The 18,504-nt window shown below is 64.5% G+C and overlaps 1 protein-coding gene across 1 annotated transcript in view; it reads left to right on the top strand.

The window, feature by feature from the left end:
* KCNIP2 (potassium voltage-gated channel interacting protein 2) overlaps positions 1-18,504 on the top strand; it is a 74,837-nt gene that overhangs the window by 51,682 nt on the left and 4,651 nt on the right. The window contains exons 2-5 of the mRNA XM_067537089.1: positions 10,583-10,678; positions 12,659-12,783; positions 14,064-14,133; positions 14,999-15,069. Of these exons, the coding sequence (XP_067393190.1) occupies positions 10,583-10,678; positions 12,659-12,783; positions 14,064-14,133; positions 14,999-15,069 (362 nt within the window). The remainder of the gene's footprint in view (positions 1-10,582; positions 10,679-12,658; positions 12,784-14,063; positions 14,134-14,998; positions 15,070-18,504) is intronic.

Raw genomic sequence — 18,504 nt, 5'->3', positions numbered from 1 at the left:
TGGGGAGCCATGCTAGCACCCCCGGCGGTTCCCAGCTGTGGCCGGGTCGGGGCAGGTGGCCCCCAGCCCCGCCGTGGCCGCTGTCTCCACATTCCCCAGCAGGACGAGTTTCTGGCAGCGCTTCCCTGGGGGAAGGAGGGGCTGGAGATTAGGGACCGTTCAGCTAAGAGAAGAATCAGCCTGAATGTTCACCCCACACTAGCCCCGACCTGCTGCAGCCTCACTCCCCCCGCCCAGCCCAGCCCCACTGCTCCCCTGAGTCTTCCAGCCCAGGTTGCAGCTGACCCTCTGCCACCCGGGGGGAGGGTGACCCTGTGCCGAACGCCAGCCTGGGTTCCCTGCCTAGCTCAGCCACTGACTCACGGGGTGATTCTGGCCCTGGCATCGCATCCCCGCTCTGTGCCTCGCTTTCCCCAGCAGGGAAATGGGGGTAGTGACCCCCGGGTGCCCGAGGCTGGCTCTGTGCCCGCTCTGCAATGCCTCGAGCGCCGCGACTGGCGGCGGGCGTGGAAGTGCCCAACGTTGCTATCACCGCGCCCACCCGGCGCTGGCCCTCGCTCCCCGAATCCCAGGGCAGGGTCCGTCCCTTGCCAGAGGCTGGACCCGGCGGGTCAGTGTCCAGGGCCAGCAGAGCGGGGCAGGGCTATGGGCTGTGGGCTGGGCTGGGGAGGTGCAAGATGCTGGTTGGGGATTGCCTGAGGATCCAGCCAGGATGGGGCAGGCGCCTGAGCAGGACCCACCAGGTTCGGGGAGCTGGAGCCTTTGCGTTGGTGCTGGCCGGGAGCCCCGGGCGAGTTCGGGTGACCCGCGGGGCAGGACAGGGCAGGGCAGGGCAGGCTCTTTGTTTTTCTTTGCGTGCAGCCCTACTGAACTTGGGACGTCTGGCTCCCCGGGCCTGTCTGACACACACAAACTGGGGGGGGGGGGGCAGATTCCCCCCAAACTGTCCCTGTGCTCCCTGCACGCAGGCTGGCCTGGTCCTGGCCCCCCAGTCTAGACAGCACCCTCTGCCGTGGGGTACGTTGCTCTCCTTCTCGTGCGGTGCCAGGCGCGCCGAGGGGGGTGGGGGACGCCTGGCCTGGGGCCCTCACCCCGATGGCTGGCTGGGGCCAGGGCGCCGGGGTGGGGGACGGGGGGCAGAGGGGATGTATCGGAGCCGTTCCTCCCTCTGGATGTTTCACCCAGCGTCCCCGGAGGGGCGGGGAGATGCTCTTAATATCTGTGGCCCGTTTGCTTAGCAACCGCATTAAGCAAATCGATGGAGGTGGTGTCATTGGAATGGGAGGGCAAGGCTGCCCCCCCCCCCCCACCCCCCCCCCCCCCGCACTCCTCCCGCGGCGATGCCTCGCTCCCTCTCTGCTCTCACACGTCCTCCAGCCCTGCTCCTGCAAGCTGGACGGATGCTTTGGGCTGCCTAGGACCGGCCCAGTCTCTATCCGGCTCCCCCAGCGCCCCCCTGCCCGGCTCCGTGGGGTGGCCCCGCCGTGGGGGCCTGGAGGGCCGGGGCCGCGCTGGTTCTGGCGCCGGATGGCGCGGCCCCCCCAGGAGGAGGGGTGAAGGCTGATGCCCCCTGGGCGGCGCCGGCGGCTCCGGGGCGATGCGTGTCCCGGTGGCTGTGGCGTCTGGCTGATCCGGGCGCTGGGAGATCGAGCCAGGCGGAGGCGGGGGTGGGGGGCCCTGCCATGAGCTCCCCCCACCATGAACCTGGAAGGGCTGGAGGTGATCGCCGTGCTGGTGGTGCTGGTTCTCTTCGTCAAGGTGCTGGAGCAGTTCGGCCTCTTCGAACCCGTCTCCTTGGAAGGTAACGCGTGTCGCTGCCGCCCGGGCCTGCCTGGGCTAGTCGCTGGACAGCTGTGGCTAGCAACACCCGCCAGCCGCTCTGGGCCTCCCGGGAGAGGCAGGCTGGGGTGAGCGGAGGACACCCTGAACAGCCAGGGCGCTGTCGATGTCCCAGCCCTGCAGATCAGGCTCCGGCAGTGCCCAGCGCTTGGGGGCAGTTTGCGAGTGCCCCGGGGCACGACATTGTGGGGCTGGGAGTTGGCTTGAGCCCCCCTCTCCCCTGGGGAAGGCAGGGGGCTCTCTGCTCCCTGGGAACACTGCCCTGCCCCGGGCAGGACGGGCGAGGTGGGGCCTGGCTGTCTAGCTGCTCAGCTTTCTTCAAGGGCAGAGGGGCCGGGGGCAGCTGGGCTCGCTGGAGCGGCCAGTGAGTTTGGGGTGACTCCCCTGACCTCCCCGGGGTGGATTCGGAACTGCTCTGCTGTGTGTCCTAGCCCCTGCCTGCAGGTGGGGATCCTCCCGTAGGCGGGTAGCAAGGGCCCAATACAACCTCCTCACCCCCTGCATAGATCCTGGCAGCCAGTCCCCAGCCTCGGGGGCAGGAAGGGTGGGAGCTGCCTGGGCCCAGACTGCCGGGCAGGTCCTGCCTGTGACAGGGAAAACACCCTCGCCGTTCCCCCTGCTGCCCCACGGGGTGAGAAGCAAGGGCTGATGGGATGAAACGAAGGGCCGGGTGCTCTGCGAGTGAGGGCAGAGGGTCCTGCCCCGGACCAGGCGCCCGCCCTCATGCAGGCGCTCGCCCCAGCTGTCCGTGCCCACGGGATCGAGGCCCCTGACGAGCTCCGTGCGCACCCACAGGGGCGAGCGACGGACGCGCGTCCTCAGCTGACACAGCACCAGATCTGCGGAACTCCCCGCCGCAGGTGTGTCGCTGCAGCGAGCCCTGCAGCTGGGGCTTGCCGGGCTTAGGGGAAGTGGGCAACTGGGCCCTGCTGGAGACGGGACGCCAGACTAGAAGGGCCTTTGGGCCTGACCCAGTCCAGCTGCCCTGCCTTGGCGGGGCAGGCGGTGGGGGACCAGGTGGGGCTAATGGCCTGGTTGGGGGGCAGGCAGCGGGGGCCAGGCTGGCTGGTCTATTGGTTCCATAGCTGCTCAGCGTTTTTCGTAGCCTGGGCTACTTCACGAGCCCTCGCTCAGCTGCCTGCGGCTGTACCAGGCCGGGGCCATTTCCGAGACCTCCCTCCCTGTTCAGCCGCCCCGTGGGCTCCGGCTGGAGACGTGCCCCGTCCTGTCTCATGGGCACGTGCGCCTGTCTCGCGCCAGCCTGGGGCTGGGAATCCACTGCACCTGCCTTCCCGGGTGCTTTCCGTGCCGGTGCTGCTGGGGTGAGGGGCTGAGCACAGCTGCTGTCTGCAGGGTGAGAAGCCATCCAGCATTTGCCGTTAACCTGCTCCGTCCTCCCGCACGGCCCCACGCCACGCTTCCAGCCACTGCCCCGCTGGGCACAGAGGGGGGAAGCAGCCGGCCCCCGGTCACGCAGCGAGTCAGGCGGAGCTGGGGCGAGAACCCAGGAGTCCTGATTCCCATGAGCGATAAGCCCAGGTCTCTCCCGGTGCTGTCGGAGCAGGGGGGCTCCCTCCTGCCCCCCACGTGCTGGCTGGCTTCGTTATCGTGGCAGAGCAACCACAGGGGGCTCCGAGCGGGACAGGGCACAGGGGGACTGGCTGGAGGGATGTGCACGGGGCCAAGGGAATCCTGGAAAGCTGTTATGGGGAATGCTGCCCCCCAGATGCATTGTGGGGGGTCTATAATTTTAAGGGATGCAGCAAACCCTTCCCCTCCTTTGCCCCCCTCGCTCTGGGCCGTGTCCTCACCCGGACGCCCAAACCCTGGAGTTTTGCCACCAAAGTCCCGGCATCGATTGCTGGCCGCTCTGCACTGCGATAGCCCGCGGCTGGAACCAAGGCTGTGGGGCACGGGGGCGGGGGGCAGCTTCTCTCGTGTTCCCTGTGTCGTCGTCGTCCCTCCCCCCCAGGAACCCAGCAGCTCGCCATGGAGTGGGGGTTGCCCTAAGGGGCGTCAGCCCCCTGCCTGCGCCTCTGGCTCTGCTCCCGGCATCTGGTCTTATCAAGGGGGCCCTGCCCCTAGGCAGAGCCTCTTCCTGTCCCCATGGCGCTAGGAGGGGGGTACCCACCAGCCCTGGGGCAGTAGCTGGGACCTCTGTTGCCCCTGTCGGGCATCAGGCCCCTCCCTCGGCCAGTGGGTTTGCTGACCCAGCCCCCCAGGGCCTGTTCTCCTGCCCCCCTTGCCATGGCTGAAACCTCCCGCCCCCCCTTTCCCGCCGCTGGATGAATTGGCTGCGGCTGGGGATCAGGTCCCCAGAGCTGGTCCCTGGGGGGCAGAGCGTCTGGGCGCAGAGGGGGCGGCGCGGACGTGCCGCTCTTGCTTTCCCTGCCTCGAGGTTGTGAGTTTAGCCTCCCCAAAGCCAGCGGGTGCCCCCAGCCCGGTCCCGCTGGCACAGGCGTGTTTGCTACAGGCCCCCCCCCCGCCCCATTCCCTACTCGCCCCGGGGGGAGGGAAGGAATCTGCAGCTGGAGGCCTGGCTCCGGGGCCTCATTTGAGCCCCCAGCCCCTTTCATGACAGATGAAGCCCTGCCTGGTTCGCCTGGACCCGCCATCCTAGCTGTGGGTTGTACGGGGATGTGGGGCACTCGGGGCTGAGAGGGCAGAGGTCCAGGCAAGGGGTGGCACTGGGGGGGCAGAGCTGTGCAAGAGGTATGGGGGGGACATGCGGGGGGCAGGGCTGGGCGGGGCAGGGGCTCCTAGCCCAGGGAGGGTGGTGCTGTCCGTACTGTCGCCCCCGCCGTCTGAGGATCTCAAAGGACTTTGCAAACACTCGCCCCCACCTGTGAGCTCCAGGCCGTGACGCTCCCTGTCCCCGACCCGCCGCTGGGGAGACGGAGGCCTGACAGATGGGCAGCGTGGTCCAGTGGGTAGGGAGGCTTGGGAGGCTTGTTCCCCTCGCTGCCACTGCTTGGCTGTGTGACCTTGGGCAAATCACTCCCCACCACCCCCCAAATCCCTCCTGGCATCTCCGTGCCTCAGTTTCCCCAGCAGTTCAACGTGTGCTGAGACCCATGGTTTTATTTACGGGTGGAGTAAATCATTAATTAATCCATGCCCGGGGGGCGCCCCACAGCCCGATGCACCTAGGCGAGCCCGGGGCCCGTTGAGCGCCTCCTGCGGTTTGCTCCTTCCCCTCCCGTCTCTGCACCAGCTCCGAGCTCCCCCCGCCTCCCTCCCCCATGCGTGCCAGCAAGTGCCAGTAACCGGCAGGCCCACGGCCACTTATGGCTCTCCCCAGGGATGAATTTCCATGTGTCTCCGCGAGCAAATCTTCCTGTCCCCGGCACTACCCCCCCCCCCCCCGGCCGCCTCCCCCCGTGCGTTATTTACGAGCCCTGCCAGGGCCGCGCTGTGACCACAGAGAGGCCGGCTGCATTGCGCTGGCGGGTGAAATCAGACACCTAATGACTTCGGGCTGCTAATGGAGCTCCAGGGCCGTGCCATCCCCCCTGCGCCAGTCGATGCAGCCTGCCCTTCTCCTTCCCCTCCCACGCAGGCATGCTGAGGTGGGGGGAGGGCTGGTGTCCCATGCTGAGTTAGGACATCGGGGCTCGGAGCTGGGACCCCGTTCTGCTCCCCTCTGCCCCAGTCCCCCGGCAGAGCGCAATCTATTCGTGCGGCTGGACTACGGGACCTGACCTTGTGGGGGCAGGGCATTCTAATGGAGCTCTTAATCAGCTGCCACCTTCCAGCTCAGAGGTGGCTGCCTATTAGTGGTGGGCATCGTATGGACAGAGCTAAGGAGATGGAAGCAGGCGCTGCCCTGGCACCGTGTCTGCTCCCGGGCTCAGTGTATGAGGTGTGTGTATGAGGACAGGCTGCGCTGGAGTTCTGAGTCCAGCACTGCGGGGCCTTGTCCGTGCCACGCTGTCAGAGCTGCGGTACTGCCAGTGCCTGAGGACGGCCTATGCCGGATGCTTCTGGGAGAGGCAGCAGCTGCCCGGCTGAACTAAAAACTCCCCCGGGGGGGGGCTGTTTCTTCCTGTCCCCCGCGCTGGTGCGCAGCTCATGTCCTGGAGCCCGGCGTGCCCGGGTAATCTCATGCCAGCGTGGCTGCTGTGGAGATCCCGGCCCCAGCCCTTTCGTTTGGGGAGCCTGCTCAGCTCTCGGCCCCTGGCAGTCTCCTGTTTAAATAACCCCAACGATCTCGCCAGTCGTTCCTGCCCACGGGCTGCCTGGCAGGCAGAGTCCAGCATGCCCGGGCGGGTCTAATAGGTGGGCCCGTCTCCGCTGGGGCGCGCTGTCTCACCAGAGGTCGGCTAGGGTGAGAGCTAATGGCGCTGGCAAGCAGAGCTGGAGGAGCGCAGAGATCCATGAATCGTTTAAAGGGCCGACATTACCACGTAGCTGTGCCCCCCACCCCAGCCCCCGGCGCGCCCGCGGCAGATCTGCAAACCTGCGGCTGCCCCGGGGCGCCCCCAGAGGGGGGTTAGCTGTGCCGCCTCGCCCCGCCTGCTCCCCGCGCTCCCCTGAGAGGCAGCGGGGCCGGGCGCGCGACGTGCCGGGGCAAGAAGCCAGCGCGCTGGATGACGGCTGCCGAAGTGCGGCGTCAATAATGCAGCCAGGAGCAACGGGCCCGGCTGGGAGGAAGCGGGGCCGGGGAGGGGCCGGCAGGCGGATCAAAGGCGTCACTGAGCCTGGGATGAAATGTTAGGTGAGGCTGTTAGACTGCGATGGACAGGGTGGTTAACGGCGGCTCCCTCCACACATGCAGGAAAGGCCTGGCCGGCTTGGGCTACAGCGGCTCCCAGCCAAGGGCTGCTGACGCGCCGCCCGCGTGACTCAGGGTGGGCGCTGGGGCTGGCAACGTGCCCGGATCCTGCCCGGAACAGCTGAGACCCAACCCTGGCCTCCACTGCGCGGGGGCCAGGCAGGGCGTGGCTGGCTCCGTCGTCCCACGGCGGCTGCTGGGCGCTGGGGTGGAAGATGCGGGGCGTGCAATCCGAGCACGGCGCTTTGTTCGTTGGAGGGGCTGTGTGCTGGCTTGTTGTTGTAGGGTCTCTTCGGCGGGGCGGGCGCTGGTCCTGCTCTCAGCACGCTGGCTTGCTGTTTTAGGGTTGGCCTGGGCCTCTGGTTTGTTTACGTAGGGTCGCTCTGGAGGGCTGAGCTCCTCGAGACAAGCCGGCTCCTCGCAGGCACGTGGCCCGGTGCTGAGCGGCTGCCGTGCCCGTCGGCGTGGGCGAGAGCGTGCAGGGACTCATGGGCAGCTCATGTCATCCCCCCGCCCGGAGCGGTCTGTGATTTACCCAGTGGCTTGGCAGGCCGGGGGTATTTGGTTATGTGTGGAGGGGCTGATCCCGGGGTGCAGGGCCCTGGCGGGGGATCACACCCCACCGGCGGGATCCCGGCCAGGCTGATGAGCAGAGCCGGTTCCTGGACTGGGCTCCTGCTGACCGGGCTGTGCCCCGGCAAACGGTTCCTGCTCAAAGCCTGCTCTGGGAATCCGGCCCGGGTCACAGACTGGCTCAGCTCCCCACAGCCGCTTCCTGGCTGCTGGGGCCGGAGAGCTGCTTGTTAGGGACCCGCCGTGGCCGCCGGAAGAGATCACGCCGTCATCGGCCGTCTGTTTTGCCTGAGAGGGAGGGATCAGTAGCTGGCTCCAGCGGCAAAGCGCTCACCAGATCCAGCCGCCCACGGACTCCGGTCCTTGAGCGCCCTGTGTGGGAGCGGGGTCCCCGGGACCCCGGCAGGCGCTGGGTCACTTTTCCGATCCAGGAGGCAGCAATCTGCGACAGATTCCTTCCTTCCTTCGGGGCTGGTTATTTGCTTGGTTTAACGGCTCGTGGCGAGGGGGCAAGGAGGGTGCGTGCGCGGGTGTGACGTTCGCTTAGTGAAAGAGCAGCCTGATTAGCCAGGGGACTGGTGGTAGGCGGAGGGGGGGGATCCATTTGAATAGTTGGGGACCCCCCCCCCAGGGCTTCCTGCCGTCTGCTGCAGGAACTAACAGAGCTGCAGCGTATTGTGTAGCTGGGCTTCAGATGTTTGTGTGTAGTTAACACACACGGATTTCCTCGGGGTCTCAATGTTGTGTAGAGAAAAAAGACACAAGACACTCCACTGACCTTTCCAGACCAAGCGTCCCACAGAGACTGGACAGAGCAAAAGCCAGGACAGCAAAAAACCAACCACCCCACAACCCCCACCCACCCCGAACAGCCGCCCCCCCCCCCCTGTTGTTAAACTGCATGTGCTGAAATTAGCCGCCTCCCACCCCACTTCCTTGCAGCCCCCTGGAATTTGCCCCTGGTTGGTTTCCATCCTTAAGAAAATGTTCGTGTGTTTTGTTTCTTCTTTATTTTTACAAACTAAAGTGTAACTTGCACCCGACTTGACCTGCTGCACGTGCATTTACCTGCTGCCTTTGTGAGTTTCCACCGGAGTTTCTTCTCTGTTGCATCTTTCTCTCCGTGTGATGCTTCCTCTGTCTCTTCCGCCCACCCCCTGCCCTTCCTTCCTGGATTGCCTCTCCCCATGGTGTGGTTCTGCGGTGCATTGCGTGGGTGGGCTGTTCTCCCTTGGCCAAATCCCCACGGCTCTGCTCAAGAGCTGGTGAGACCAGAGCACAGGTTGTTTTGTGTTTAGGATAGGTGACTTTGTGAATAATACGAAGCTTTCACACACAACGTCTGTGAAACGTCCCCTTTTCTCCCTAAATGGAAAGCAACAAAAATTCTTTTAGGATCAGAATAAACTTCAGGGTGTTTTCCAGAGCCCCAGAGGGACACTGCACCCATCGGCTTCAGTCCCACCCCCCCCAGCCGTTCTCCTTCTTCGCGGCGGCTCTGGCCCCCCTCGTCCGTGTCATCCAGGGAGGCTGCTGCGCTCTGCCTGCCGGTCTGAGACAGCCCAGAGGGGCCCCGCCCCGGGACAGGGAGGGCGCAGGTGGGCAGGCCTGGGTGTGCCAGCCGGAGGGCGAGGACCCAGGCTAGGTGGCTGAGGAGTTAATTCGGGGCAGGGGGACTGACGGAAGCCCAGGCCTCAGTGCAAGCGGCTGGAGAGCAGACGGGGTCGGGCCGCCCCAGGGACCTGGCAAACCCCCCCAGCTGAGCTGCAGGGGCCGGGGAGACCTGCTGTCTCCCCTTTCCCGCCCTGTCAGCGCTAAGCAGAGGAAGAAGTTCGTGGGATGGTGTCTGGAGCCCGTGAGTGGCAGCGGCAGGGCTGGGTCAGAGCAGGCCTGGGAGTTGGAGCAGCATCGCTGCAGGGCGAGGACGCTGGCCCAGGGCTGGGCTAGCGGGGGGCTGCGGGTCAGGACTGAGGGGCACCGGCAGAGCTGGGCTTGATGCTGTGTCTCCTTTGCTCACGTAAATCCTGGGCTCTCCGTCCCAGCTCAGAGTCCCCAGGGGGTGGGAGGGAATGAGTCATTTCTGGCCCAGCTCGGTCCCGGGGGCAGAGGCAGCTTCTACCCCGAAGCCCTGCAGCTCTCGGGGGGGTGCTAGAAGGGCGGCTGTCGCGGTCCCTTGCCAAGGCCCCACGGAGCGGTGACGGCCTCATGCCCGGCTCCTTCTGGCTGTCTCAAACCAGGGCCGCGTGAGTCTGATCCCCCCTGCCTGCCCCCCTCCTCTGCCTGCCCCCCCACCTGCCGGCCCATCCGCCTTTCCGCGCCGGCTGCATGTTGCAGTTTAATTTGTGCGGCTCCGTTTTGTGTTTTGGGGAGCGGGGAAAGGAACAAACCCGGCCCCGCTCACCGCAGCTTCCCCCTCCCTGGCCCTGCCCTGGCCCATCAGCGGCTGCCAGTCTGAACGTCACAGACTCCTGCCTTGCGCGTGGCTAGTTGCTCAGTGCCCCGATCCCCGGGGAGCTCATCCAGCGCCCGCCAGCCCCCCGACCCCTGCGCCTCCCTGGGGACCTGCTCCGGGTGTGGGCCCCTCCTGAGCCCCCCGCTGGCGATCACTTGTGACCCATTACCCCTGATTCCCACCCTGGGGCCGAGCTGCCGTCGGGGGGTGAAATCCTGACCCCCGTGTCCTTGATGGCCGTTGATTTCAGTGGGGCCAGGGCCCCCGTTTGGGGGCAGACGCCCCGTCCTGCTTTCCCCCCCGGCTCTCATGCCAGTGGCTGGGAGTGGTTGGTTGAGACGGGCGGTTGTGCGATGCTCTCCCGTGTTTGTTACCCACCGAGTGTTGTGGGTGTGTCACCAGCCTGGCCTCCCCTAGAATTCACCTGTGGGGAGCGGGGCATGGCACTGGCTGGCGGGGGGAGCCCCCAGCTACCCCAGACCCTACACCCACCGCCGCGTCCAGCCCTCTGCCCCAGCGCGGGAACCGCCTCTCCGCCCCTTCTCGCCCGCACAGCCAGGGCCCCTCCTTCCGGCAACAGGAGAGGGGGAGATCTCCCTGGGGGCACCCCACAATCCCTCAGGCCCTGCAGCCTGACGGCCACCCAGCTGGGTCCCCACCCTCCGAGAGAGAGGCAGCCCGGCTGGGCAGGGGCAGGGCTGCAGGCTGGCAAAGGGTTTGTTCCTCTTCCTGCAGGGCTGGGGCGGGGGGAAGGCAGGGGGCAGCGCCGGGCCCGGCTGCCCCATGGCTGCGCACGGCTCTCCCTGCCCACAGTGCCCGTGTCCGGCATGGCTGCGTCTTCCCTTGGGTTCATCCCAGGGGCTGGCGGGGCGGAGGCGGAGGGTGTGGGGGGGGGGGCTGCTGCGTTGTTAACCCTTCTGCTTGGTGACTGTTGTGTTTTCCAGGCAACCCGGCCGGCCAAACCAAAAAAGCCCTGAAGCAGCGACTCCTCAAACTGCTGCCCTGCTGCCGGCCCCAATCCACCCCCTCAGTCAGCGAAAGCAAGTGCCGCTTCTTCCCTTCGTGTGTGTGTGTGTGGCCCGGGCAGGACCTCGGCTCCCTTCTGGCCGGGGAACCCCCTCCCCAACCCGCCCCCTCGCGCAGGGTGATCCTGCCCCTCCCAGGGCTCTCCGTCTCCTCGCGTGAGGAGACGCTGTCGGGTGGCCGCGTTTTGCGGGCGGCAGGCACCGGTGCAAACCTGTCGGGCCGCCAGCCGGATCGGCCAAAGCCCCGGTAAACGTGCAGCCGCCCCAGGGAGCCGAACCGGGTGGGGGAAGCGCAGGTCTCGCCTCCTCAACCCGGCTGATCTCGCGCCGCCCGGCTGAGCGAAGCCGCTCCTGAGTCACACCCGCTGGGGCCGGCCTTTCGCTGGCCTGGCGGCTCCTTCCCGTCCCGGGCTGCTTGCCCAGGACGGAGGGACAAAGGGCCAGGATGCGGCGGCCTGCCCAGAGCTCCAGGTGGCTGCCGGAACTGCTGGTCCTTCGTGGGGGTGAGAGCGGCCAGGCACCAGCGCTTCGAGCACCGGGGCGGGGGGGCCGGTGCCAGTCACGGAGGGGCTCCCCCTCGGTGCCAGTCAAACCGGGCGCGGATACTCAATTCTGCAATCGACCCTGCAGTGAAAGGGTCGGGCGGAGCCAGCCAGGAGCCTCACGCCTGCCGGGGAGCACTCGACTGGTGCCCATTGGGCATGCTGGGGCGCCCGTCCGTCAGCACCTGCCGTCCACGGGACCCCAGGCTCCTTGCTCCTCGGGACGATAGGTGTCTCCCCCTCTCCCTCTGCAGAGGGGGAGCACGTGGCACAGAGGGGGAGCCACTCTCTCGGTGGGATGGAGCAGAGCGTCAGGCCGGGACCCCGTCTCCGGAGTCCCAGGCACCAGCTCCAAATACTCCCTCATCCCCGGGCATCTCATTTCACCTCCCGGCCAGCTGGTCCCGCCGACGGCGCAAACGGATCTGGCCCATCACTGACGTTCAGTGATCTGCACCAGCCCTAGGGGAAAGCGGGGCGCGTGGGGGGCCGGCTCCTGTCGCGGGGGCTGGCCAATTACCGACCTGCATGGCGATGAGCGGCGCGGGCAGGCGACGGGTGGATGGCCCACGACATCCAGCCCGGTCTCGCTGATCTGTAACCAGCCGGGCACGTAGGCGGGGTCAACGCCCGGCCTGCCAGTCTGGGCCCAGGCAGGTCGCCCCACGCTGGGCGGCGGAGGGATGGGGGAGAGCAGCGGGGAGGCTGGATGCCAGGGAGGCGGGGCGTCTCCGTTGCACGCTGGGGCAGAGGGACACACGGGGGGGGACAGAGAGACCCGGCGATGGGCAAGTCGGGTGGCAGAGCGGCTCCCGCAGCCCTGGGCTGGGGGGCAGGGGGTGAATGCGAGGTTCCTGGAGGCACTGGTTGGTGGGGGGGGGGGCGGGCGCTGGGCTGGCTGATGCGTTTGGGGAACCAGATTCCCGTGGAAATACAGGGCTGGGCGGTGTGTGTCGGGGCAGGGGCGGGATGAGGGGAGGGTTGTGGGGGTGGGGGCCCTTCAACAGCTTCCGTCCCGTCGCTCATCCCGGGCCCTTCTCTCCGTGGTCCAGCGCCTCGGCCCGGCCATGCCCCGTGTGGGGCTGGGCACAGACTGGAGATGCGGGGCCGGGGGGAGGGGGGGGGGGATGTGTGTGGCTGAGGCAGCTGCCCCTTGGGATGGGCTCTGGTGCCTCCCACCCTGCCCACAACTGCCTCTCGGCAGAGGGTTGCAGCCCAGGGGGCACGGAGCCCCCCCGCGTCGCCTCGTCCAGCCTGGCCCCACATCGCCAAGGCCCGAGGGCTGTAGGGACCCACAGGCCGGCGGTGCCGGTGTGAGGCGGCTCCCCGCTCCTCCAGGCGTGTCTCCCCGTGGGGCCGTGGGGCGGGGGGACGACAACGCTGCCGCGTCTGGGGGTAGCCAGTGGCAGGGGGCAGCCGGCGGCGGGGGTCTGAGCCGCTCTCCCCCTTGCAGACAGCGTGGAGGACGAGTTCGAGCTGTCCACGGTCTGCCATCGCCCCGAGGGGCTGGAGCTGCTGCAGGAACAGACCAAGTTCAGCCGCAAGGAGCTGCAGGTCCTGTACCGGGGCTTCAAGAACGTGAGTCGCCCCTCCTCGTCCCGCCTCTGCCCCCCAGCGTCCCCTCTCCTACTGCTGGTGCCCGCAGGAACCTGCCCAGGAGGGGCGGGTGCCAGAGCAGGGGGCTACTGAACTTCCTGAGACGTCCTGGCAGCCCGGGGCCAAACCCTGGTGGGAGAAGCCGGCCCGTCATCCTGCGGGGTGGCTGGCTGCGCTCCAGACCCTTTGCTCACAGGCCGGAGGAGGGGAGGGGGCACGTTTAGGCCCCGAGGCGCTGTCTGTTCGGCACAGACACGACAGATCCCAGGGCTCCACTGGCATTTGCCGAACCCCCTCCCGCCCCCCAACACACACACACTCCAAGGCTGCGGGCTGGTGCTTTGCCATGTTCCACCCCAGGAGTGGCTGCATTCCCGTGGGGATGCGTGTCGAGAGTTTGCCGAGCGCTCGGGGATGCTAGGGGGTGCAGGGGCTGCGCGGCGTTGGTGCGCTCTTAGCCAGTCGCCGCCTTCCAGCCCAGAGGTGGCCGCATTCCAGCGGTGGGGGAAGCAGTTCCTAGATGGACCAAGCTTTGCAGGGCGGGGGCTGGAGTTAGGCTGGGGGCCCTTTGGGACAGGGGCTGTGACTTCTGCTGTGTCCGTATGCCGCACGGGGGGGCCCCGAGCCCCAGGGGGCCTGCCCCCCCACAGAGACATGCTGTCATGAGCACAGCCAGAGGGGGAAGGCAGGAGTCTGTGCCCTACAAGGGCCGGGCTGCTGGAGTCTCCTGTCCCCAAGGGGCCTGCCGTTCTGATCGTACCTACAGGAGTTGCTTCCCCGGCCACTGCAATGCAGACGCCTCTGGGGCCCCGGGAGCAAACCCTTGTCCCGTTCCTCTGGTGTAGCTGGAAGACGGTCCCCGGAAAGCGGGTCCCCCGGAGGACACCTGGCCGGGGAGCCGCTTTCGAGCTTGCGTTCCAGCTGCTCTCTGCTGGCCCTGGTTTGGAAGCAAACCCCGGGAGCGGACGATTCCGCTGCCCCAGCGGGAGTCAGAATGAGCCGTGGCACCGAATGCAGCCCCGGGCCTCTTCATCTTCAAAGCCCTTCACAACCGTTCACTCGCCTTCCCCGCGGGGTAGACCCGGATCCTGGTCTCTGTGTCACAAGTGGGGAAACTGAGGCCCAGAGAGGTGACGTGACTGGCCCCAGGTCCCAGGGGGTAGATTCCCGAGGAGAGCCTGGCCCCCTGTCCTGTGCTCAGACCAGTCCAGCCCTGGCGGTTTGGAGGGGTGTGATCTTGTCTGTGATTTTCCCTCTGGCAGGAGTGCCCGAGTGGCCTCGTTAACGAAGAGAACTTCAAACAGATCTACTCCCAGTTCTTCCCGCAGGGAGGTGAGCTCTCCCCTCAACTCGGCTCCTGCAGGGAGGCAAAGGGGGGCTGAGGGCAGGACAGTGCCCATGGGAGGGGGGCTGCCACCCCACAGGGGGCTGCCACACAGCCACCCTCGGGGCCAGAGGGCCGGACATGTCAGGCTGCGTTTGTGTAAGCACAGTGCCATGTCTGGCTTGTGTGTGTGCAATTGCCGTGATTGTCTGTGCAAATCGGGCACCTGCCCGTGCAAATGGCCAAGTCAGGCGTGGTCGCGCCTCCATTCGCTGGGGCTCCTGCCCCACCTTCTCAAAGAGGAGCTCTGGTCTCGGGGGGCATAGGGAGTCAGCGCTGAGGTGGGCAGGGGCCTGGCTCACAAAGAGCTGCTGGGTCTCGGGGGTCAGAGCGTGTTAGAGCAGCTCGGGCATGGGCTCTCCAGCCTCCCTGGAGCCAACTTCTGCGGTTTCACCCCACCTGCCCCCGCCCTGTGCCCCTGGCAGGCTCTCAAAGTGAATGTGATAGTGGCACACGCTCAGGCCCTGGGTCTCCCTGGGCTGCTGCCGTGTCCCTCTCTAGCCCCTGCCTGAAGCTTCAGAGGAGGGTGAAAAGAAAGCCAGCACGTTGTTCTGTGCTGGGAGTCCTTCCTGACCCTGCTGCCATCCACTGATGCCCTGGAGCATGAGAGTGGATCACCCTTAATGTAGTTTGGAATGACTAGGACCAAATTAGCCAGGTGCAGTGCTGAAGCTGTCTGTCTTCCTGTGGCAGTGAGTTCCCCAGGTTGGCATCTAAAAGCTGGCTCCATCCCCTGCTTTATGACAAGTCATTTGTACCCAGGCTCTGTCAGTAAGTCCCTGTTTGACTCTCTCCATTTGGCTGTTCCCGCAGACTCCGGCACCTATGCCACTTTCCTATTCAACGCGTTTGACACCGACCACGATGGCTCTATCAGCTTCGAGGTGAGCCTCCGCACCTACCTGCCTGGGACAGGACCTGGGGGCTGGGGCAAGAGCCTTTGAGTCCAATGCTGTCGAGGTGGGACTTGGGTGGAACGAGCGTCGTCAGCTCTCGCCACTGATTGCGAGTCTGGCACTGTTTGGAGTTAAAGCCCCAGATCCTGGAGTCAGGTGATGATGTGAGACTCTCAGCATCTGCCTTTCGGTCCATCAATGTGCAGCGGCAGTGAAAAAAGCTAACAGAGTGTTGGGAATCATTGGGAAATGTTAGGAAAGGGACAGAGTGTCAGACAGAAAATGTCACATTGCCTCTTTATAAATCTGAACACTGCGGGCAGAGCTGGTTGCCCCATCTCAGAAAAGATGTATTGGAATTGGAAAAGGTACAGAGATGGGCAACTAAAATGAGTAGGGGTTTGGAAAAGCTTCCATATGAGGCGAGATTAATAAGACTGGGACTTTTCAGCTTAGAAAAAGGACAACTTAGGGGGGATAGAATCATAGAATCCTAGAAGATGAGGGTTGGAAGGGACCTCAGGAGGTATCTAGTCCAACCCCCTGCCCAAAGCAGAACCAGCCCCAACTAAATCATCCCAGCCAGGGCTTTGTCAAGCCTCAGCTTAAAAACCTCTAAGGATGGAGATTGCCCCACCTCCCTAGGTAACCCATTCCAGTGCTTCACCACTCTCCTAGGGAAAAACTTTCTCCTAATGTTCAACCTAGACCTCCCCCACTGCAACGTGAGACCGTTGCTCATAGTTCTGTCATCTGCCACCACCGAGAACAGCCTAGCTCCATCCTCCCTGGAACCCCCCTTCAGGTAGTTAAAGGCTGCTATGAAACAGAGGTCTGATATGACAGAGGTCTGTAAAATCATGACCGGTGTGGAGAAAGTAAATGAGGAAGTGTTATTTACTGCTTCTCATAACACACAAACTAGGAGATCACCCAATGAAATGAATAGGCAGTAGTTTAAAACAGACAAAAGGCAGTGTTTCTTCACACAACGCACAGTCAACCTGTGGAACTCCTTGCCAGAGGATGTTGTGAAGGCCAAGACCACAACAGGCTTCAGAAAAGCACTAGATAAGTTCCTGGAGGCTAGATAGTCAGTCAATGGCTATTAGCCAGGCTAGGCCGGGATTGCTGTTTGCCAGAGGCTGGGAATGGGCTGACAGGACGGATCACTTGATGGCCTGTCCTGTTCATTCCCTCTGAAGCCCCTGGCATTGGCCACTGTCGGCAGACAGGATACTGGCCTAGGCGGACCATTGGTTTGACCCAGTCTGGCCGTTCTTATGTAAAAACAGCAAGTTTCTCGCCCTCCCGGCTGGGGAGAAAAGCCTGGACCTGTCACCCTGCAAGGCTCCGACGGCAGAAGGCAAAGAACCGGAACCCCAGGTTTTTAAACTGGTCTCATCACTTCTTCCCACCTGACTCCTGATTTCTGACGGCTTGGCGGTGGCAGTGCTGGATGATGCAGCTCTGTTGAGGGGGCCGCACGGGTCACCTAGTCTAACCCCCTGCACGATGCAGGGTATTGAGGCTGCCTGGCTCTGGGGAGCTCCTGGCCCCTCTATTGACTGGCTCAGCCGGAGTGTTACGGTCAAGCACCAGGTAATCTTGTCCCTGAGTTACCCAGGTGACAGCCCGGCTCAGGCCGGGCGATGATTAATAAAGCCGAGCCGTGCTGGATGCTCAGGGTTGGGGTTTGTCCATCAGAGGCCCCCCAGGGTGATTAATCACAAGCCGGGTTTTCCACAAGCACGAGGATCAGCGTGTCAGGCGGTGAGATCCCACAAGCTGGGTCTGAGTTCCGGCCGGAGGCTGTGAGCCGGGCCCTCTGGTCTCACTCTGGGACTGCCCCAGCGCACAGAGGGTCTGAGCAAGATGGAAGTGGTCCCTAGACCTTGGCCTGACCCTCTCTTGGGGGGGAATTGGCCCCCTGTAGAAACGAGGGGCGTGCTCTGCTGGGAGGTGCAATCTCTGTTAGCAGCCACGAGGGAGACGCAAGCGAAGAGCTGTGCCTGGAGTCCCGCGGTTTCGCTGCCGGCGTGTGGTGATGTAAAGAACTGGACGTAAGAAGGGCTGTGCTGGCTCAGACCAAGGGTCCATCCAGCCCAGGATCCTGTCTGCCCCCAGGGGCCAGTGCCAGGGGCTTCAGAGGGAATGGACAGAACAGGGCAGTTATTGAGTGATCCGTCCTTTGTCATGCACTCCCAGCTGCTGGCTGTCAGAGGCTAGGGACATTCGGAGCATGGGTTACGTCCCTGAGCGTCTTGGCTAATAGCCAGTGATGGCCCTGCCCTCCAGGAACTTAGCTGGTTCTCTTTTGAACCCTGTTGTACCTCACAACATCCCCGGGCAAGGAGTCCCCCGGGCTGGCTGTGCGCTGGGTGAAGAAACGCTGCCTTATGTTTGTTTTAAACCGGCTGCCTCTTAATGTCAGCGGGTGACCCCGGGTCTTGTGTTGTGTGAAGGGGTAAAGAACACGTCCCTAGTCACTTTCTCCAACCAGTCATCATTGTATGACCTTGTGACGTCCCCACACCCCCCGCAATCCAGTCTGGTGTGTCGCTGTGTCACCCCAATTCCTCACTCCTGGGCCCCGACTTACCCCGCTTTGCTGTGTGAACAACCCACTCCTGGGTTGGCCCACACCCAGCCTCCTGTGAGTACTCGGTCGCTGGCCCAGTGAAGAAGCGCTTCTGGCCAGCCACTCATCGGATACACCCCCAGCCACCACCCCCAGTCCCAGACGTGACCCCGAGAACTGCCGTCTGACAGGGTTCAGTGCTGCACCCAGCCAGCTCCTGTACACTTGTCTGTCAGTTTATCACAGACATTGCTAGGCACCAGCTCTGTCCCTGAGTGAGGTCTCTGCGCACACTCAACCCACACGCCCTGCGTTAGATAAAACAAACATAAGTTTATTGACGACAGCAAGATTTGAAGTGGTTCCAAGTCAGTGATATAAACTAAAAGATGAATAAATGAGTCCAGGAGTTAATCACCATTCACGAGACGATAACTCGTATTCTAAACTCAGAGTCATGCTCCCGTCTCTTTCAATCCATGCCGTTAGCGTCTATGATGTCAGCTGACCACAAGGGCTGGTTGCGATCTATCTTGCAGCCAGGCTCCCCCTCCCTGGGGGTAGGTGCCAGCCCTTGGTGTCACTTGGGAGAAAGATTCCAGCGGAGAGCCTGAAACAAAGACACCCCAGCTTAGAACAAGGTCCCCAGCACCCCCTGGGTCAGGTGATCGGCCCTGTCTGGCCATGGGCGGGATTTTTTCCACTTCAGCCAAAGTGCTCACAGGTGCTCAGGCCAGTTCGTTGTCCCTGTGTGCAGGGCTCTGCGGGGCTGGAAACCCAGCTGTGTGTCTGTCTGCAGCTAGTCCAGCCCTGTGGACACACGTGGGGGCTATGACACAGCG

This window comes from Emydura macquarii, unplaced genomic scaffold (genome assembly GCF_026122565.2).
Source record: "Emydura macquarii macquarii isolate MOO-44397 ecotype Brisbane River unplaced genomic scaffold, CSIRO-AGI_Emac_v2 contig_3692, whole genome shotgun sequence".
NCBI classification, from domain to species: Eukaryota; Metazoa; Chordata; order Testudines; family Chelidae; genus Emydura; species Emydura macquarii.
This window is presented reverse-complemented; position numbering and strand designations above follow the sequence as displayed.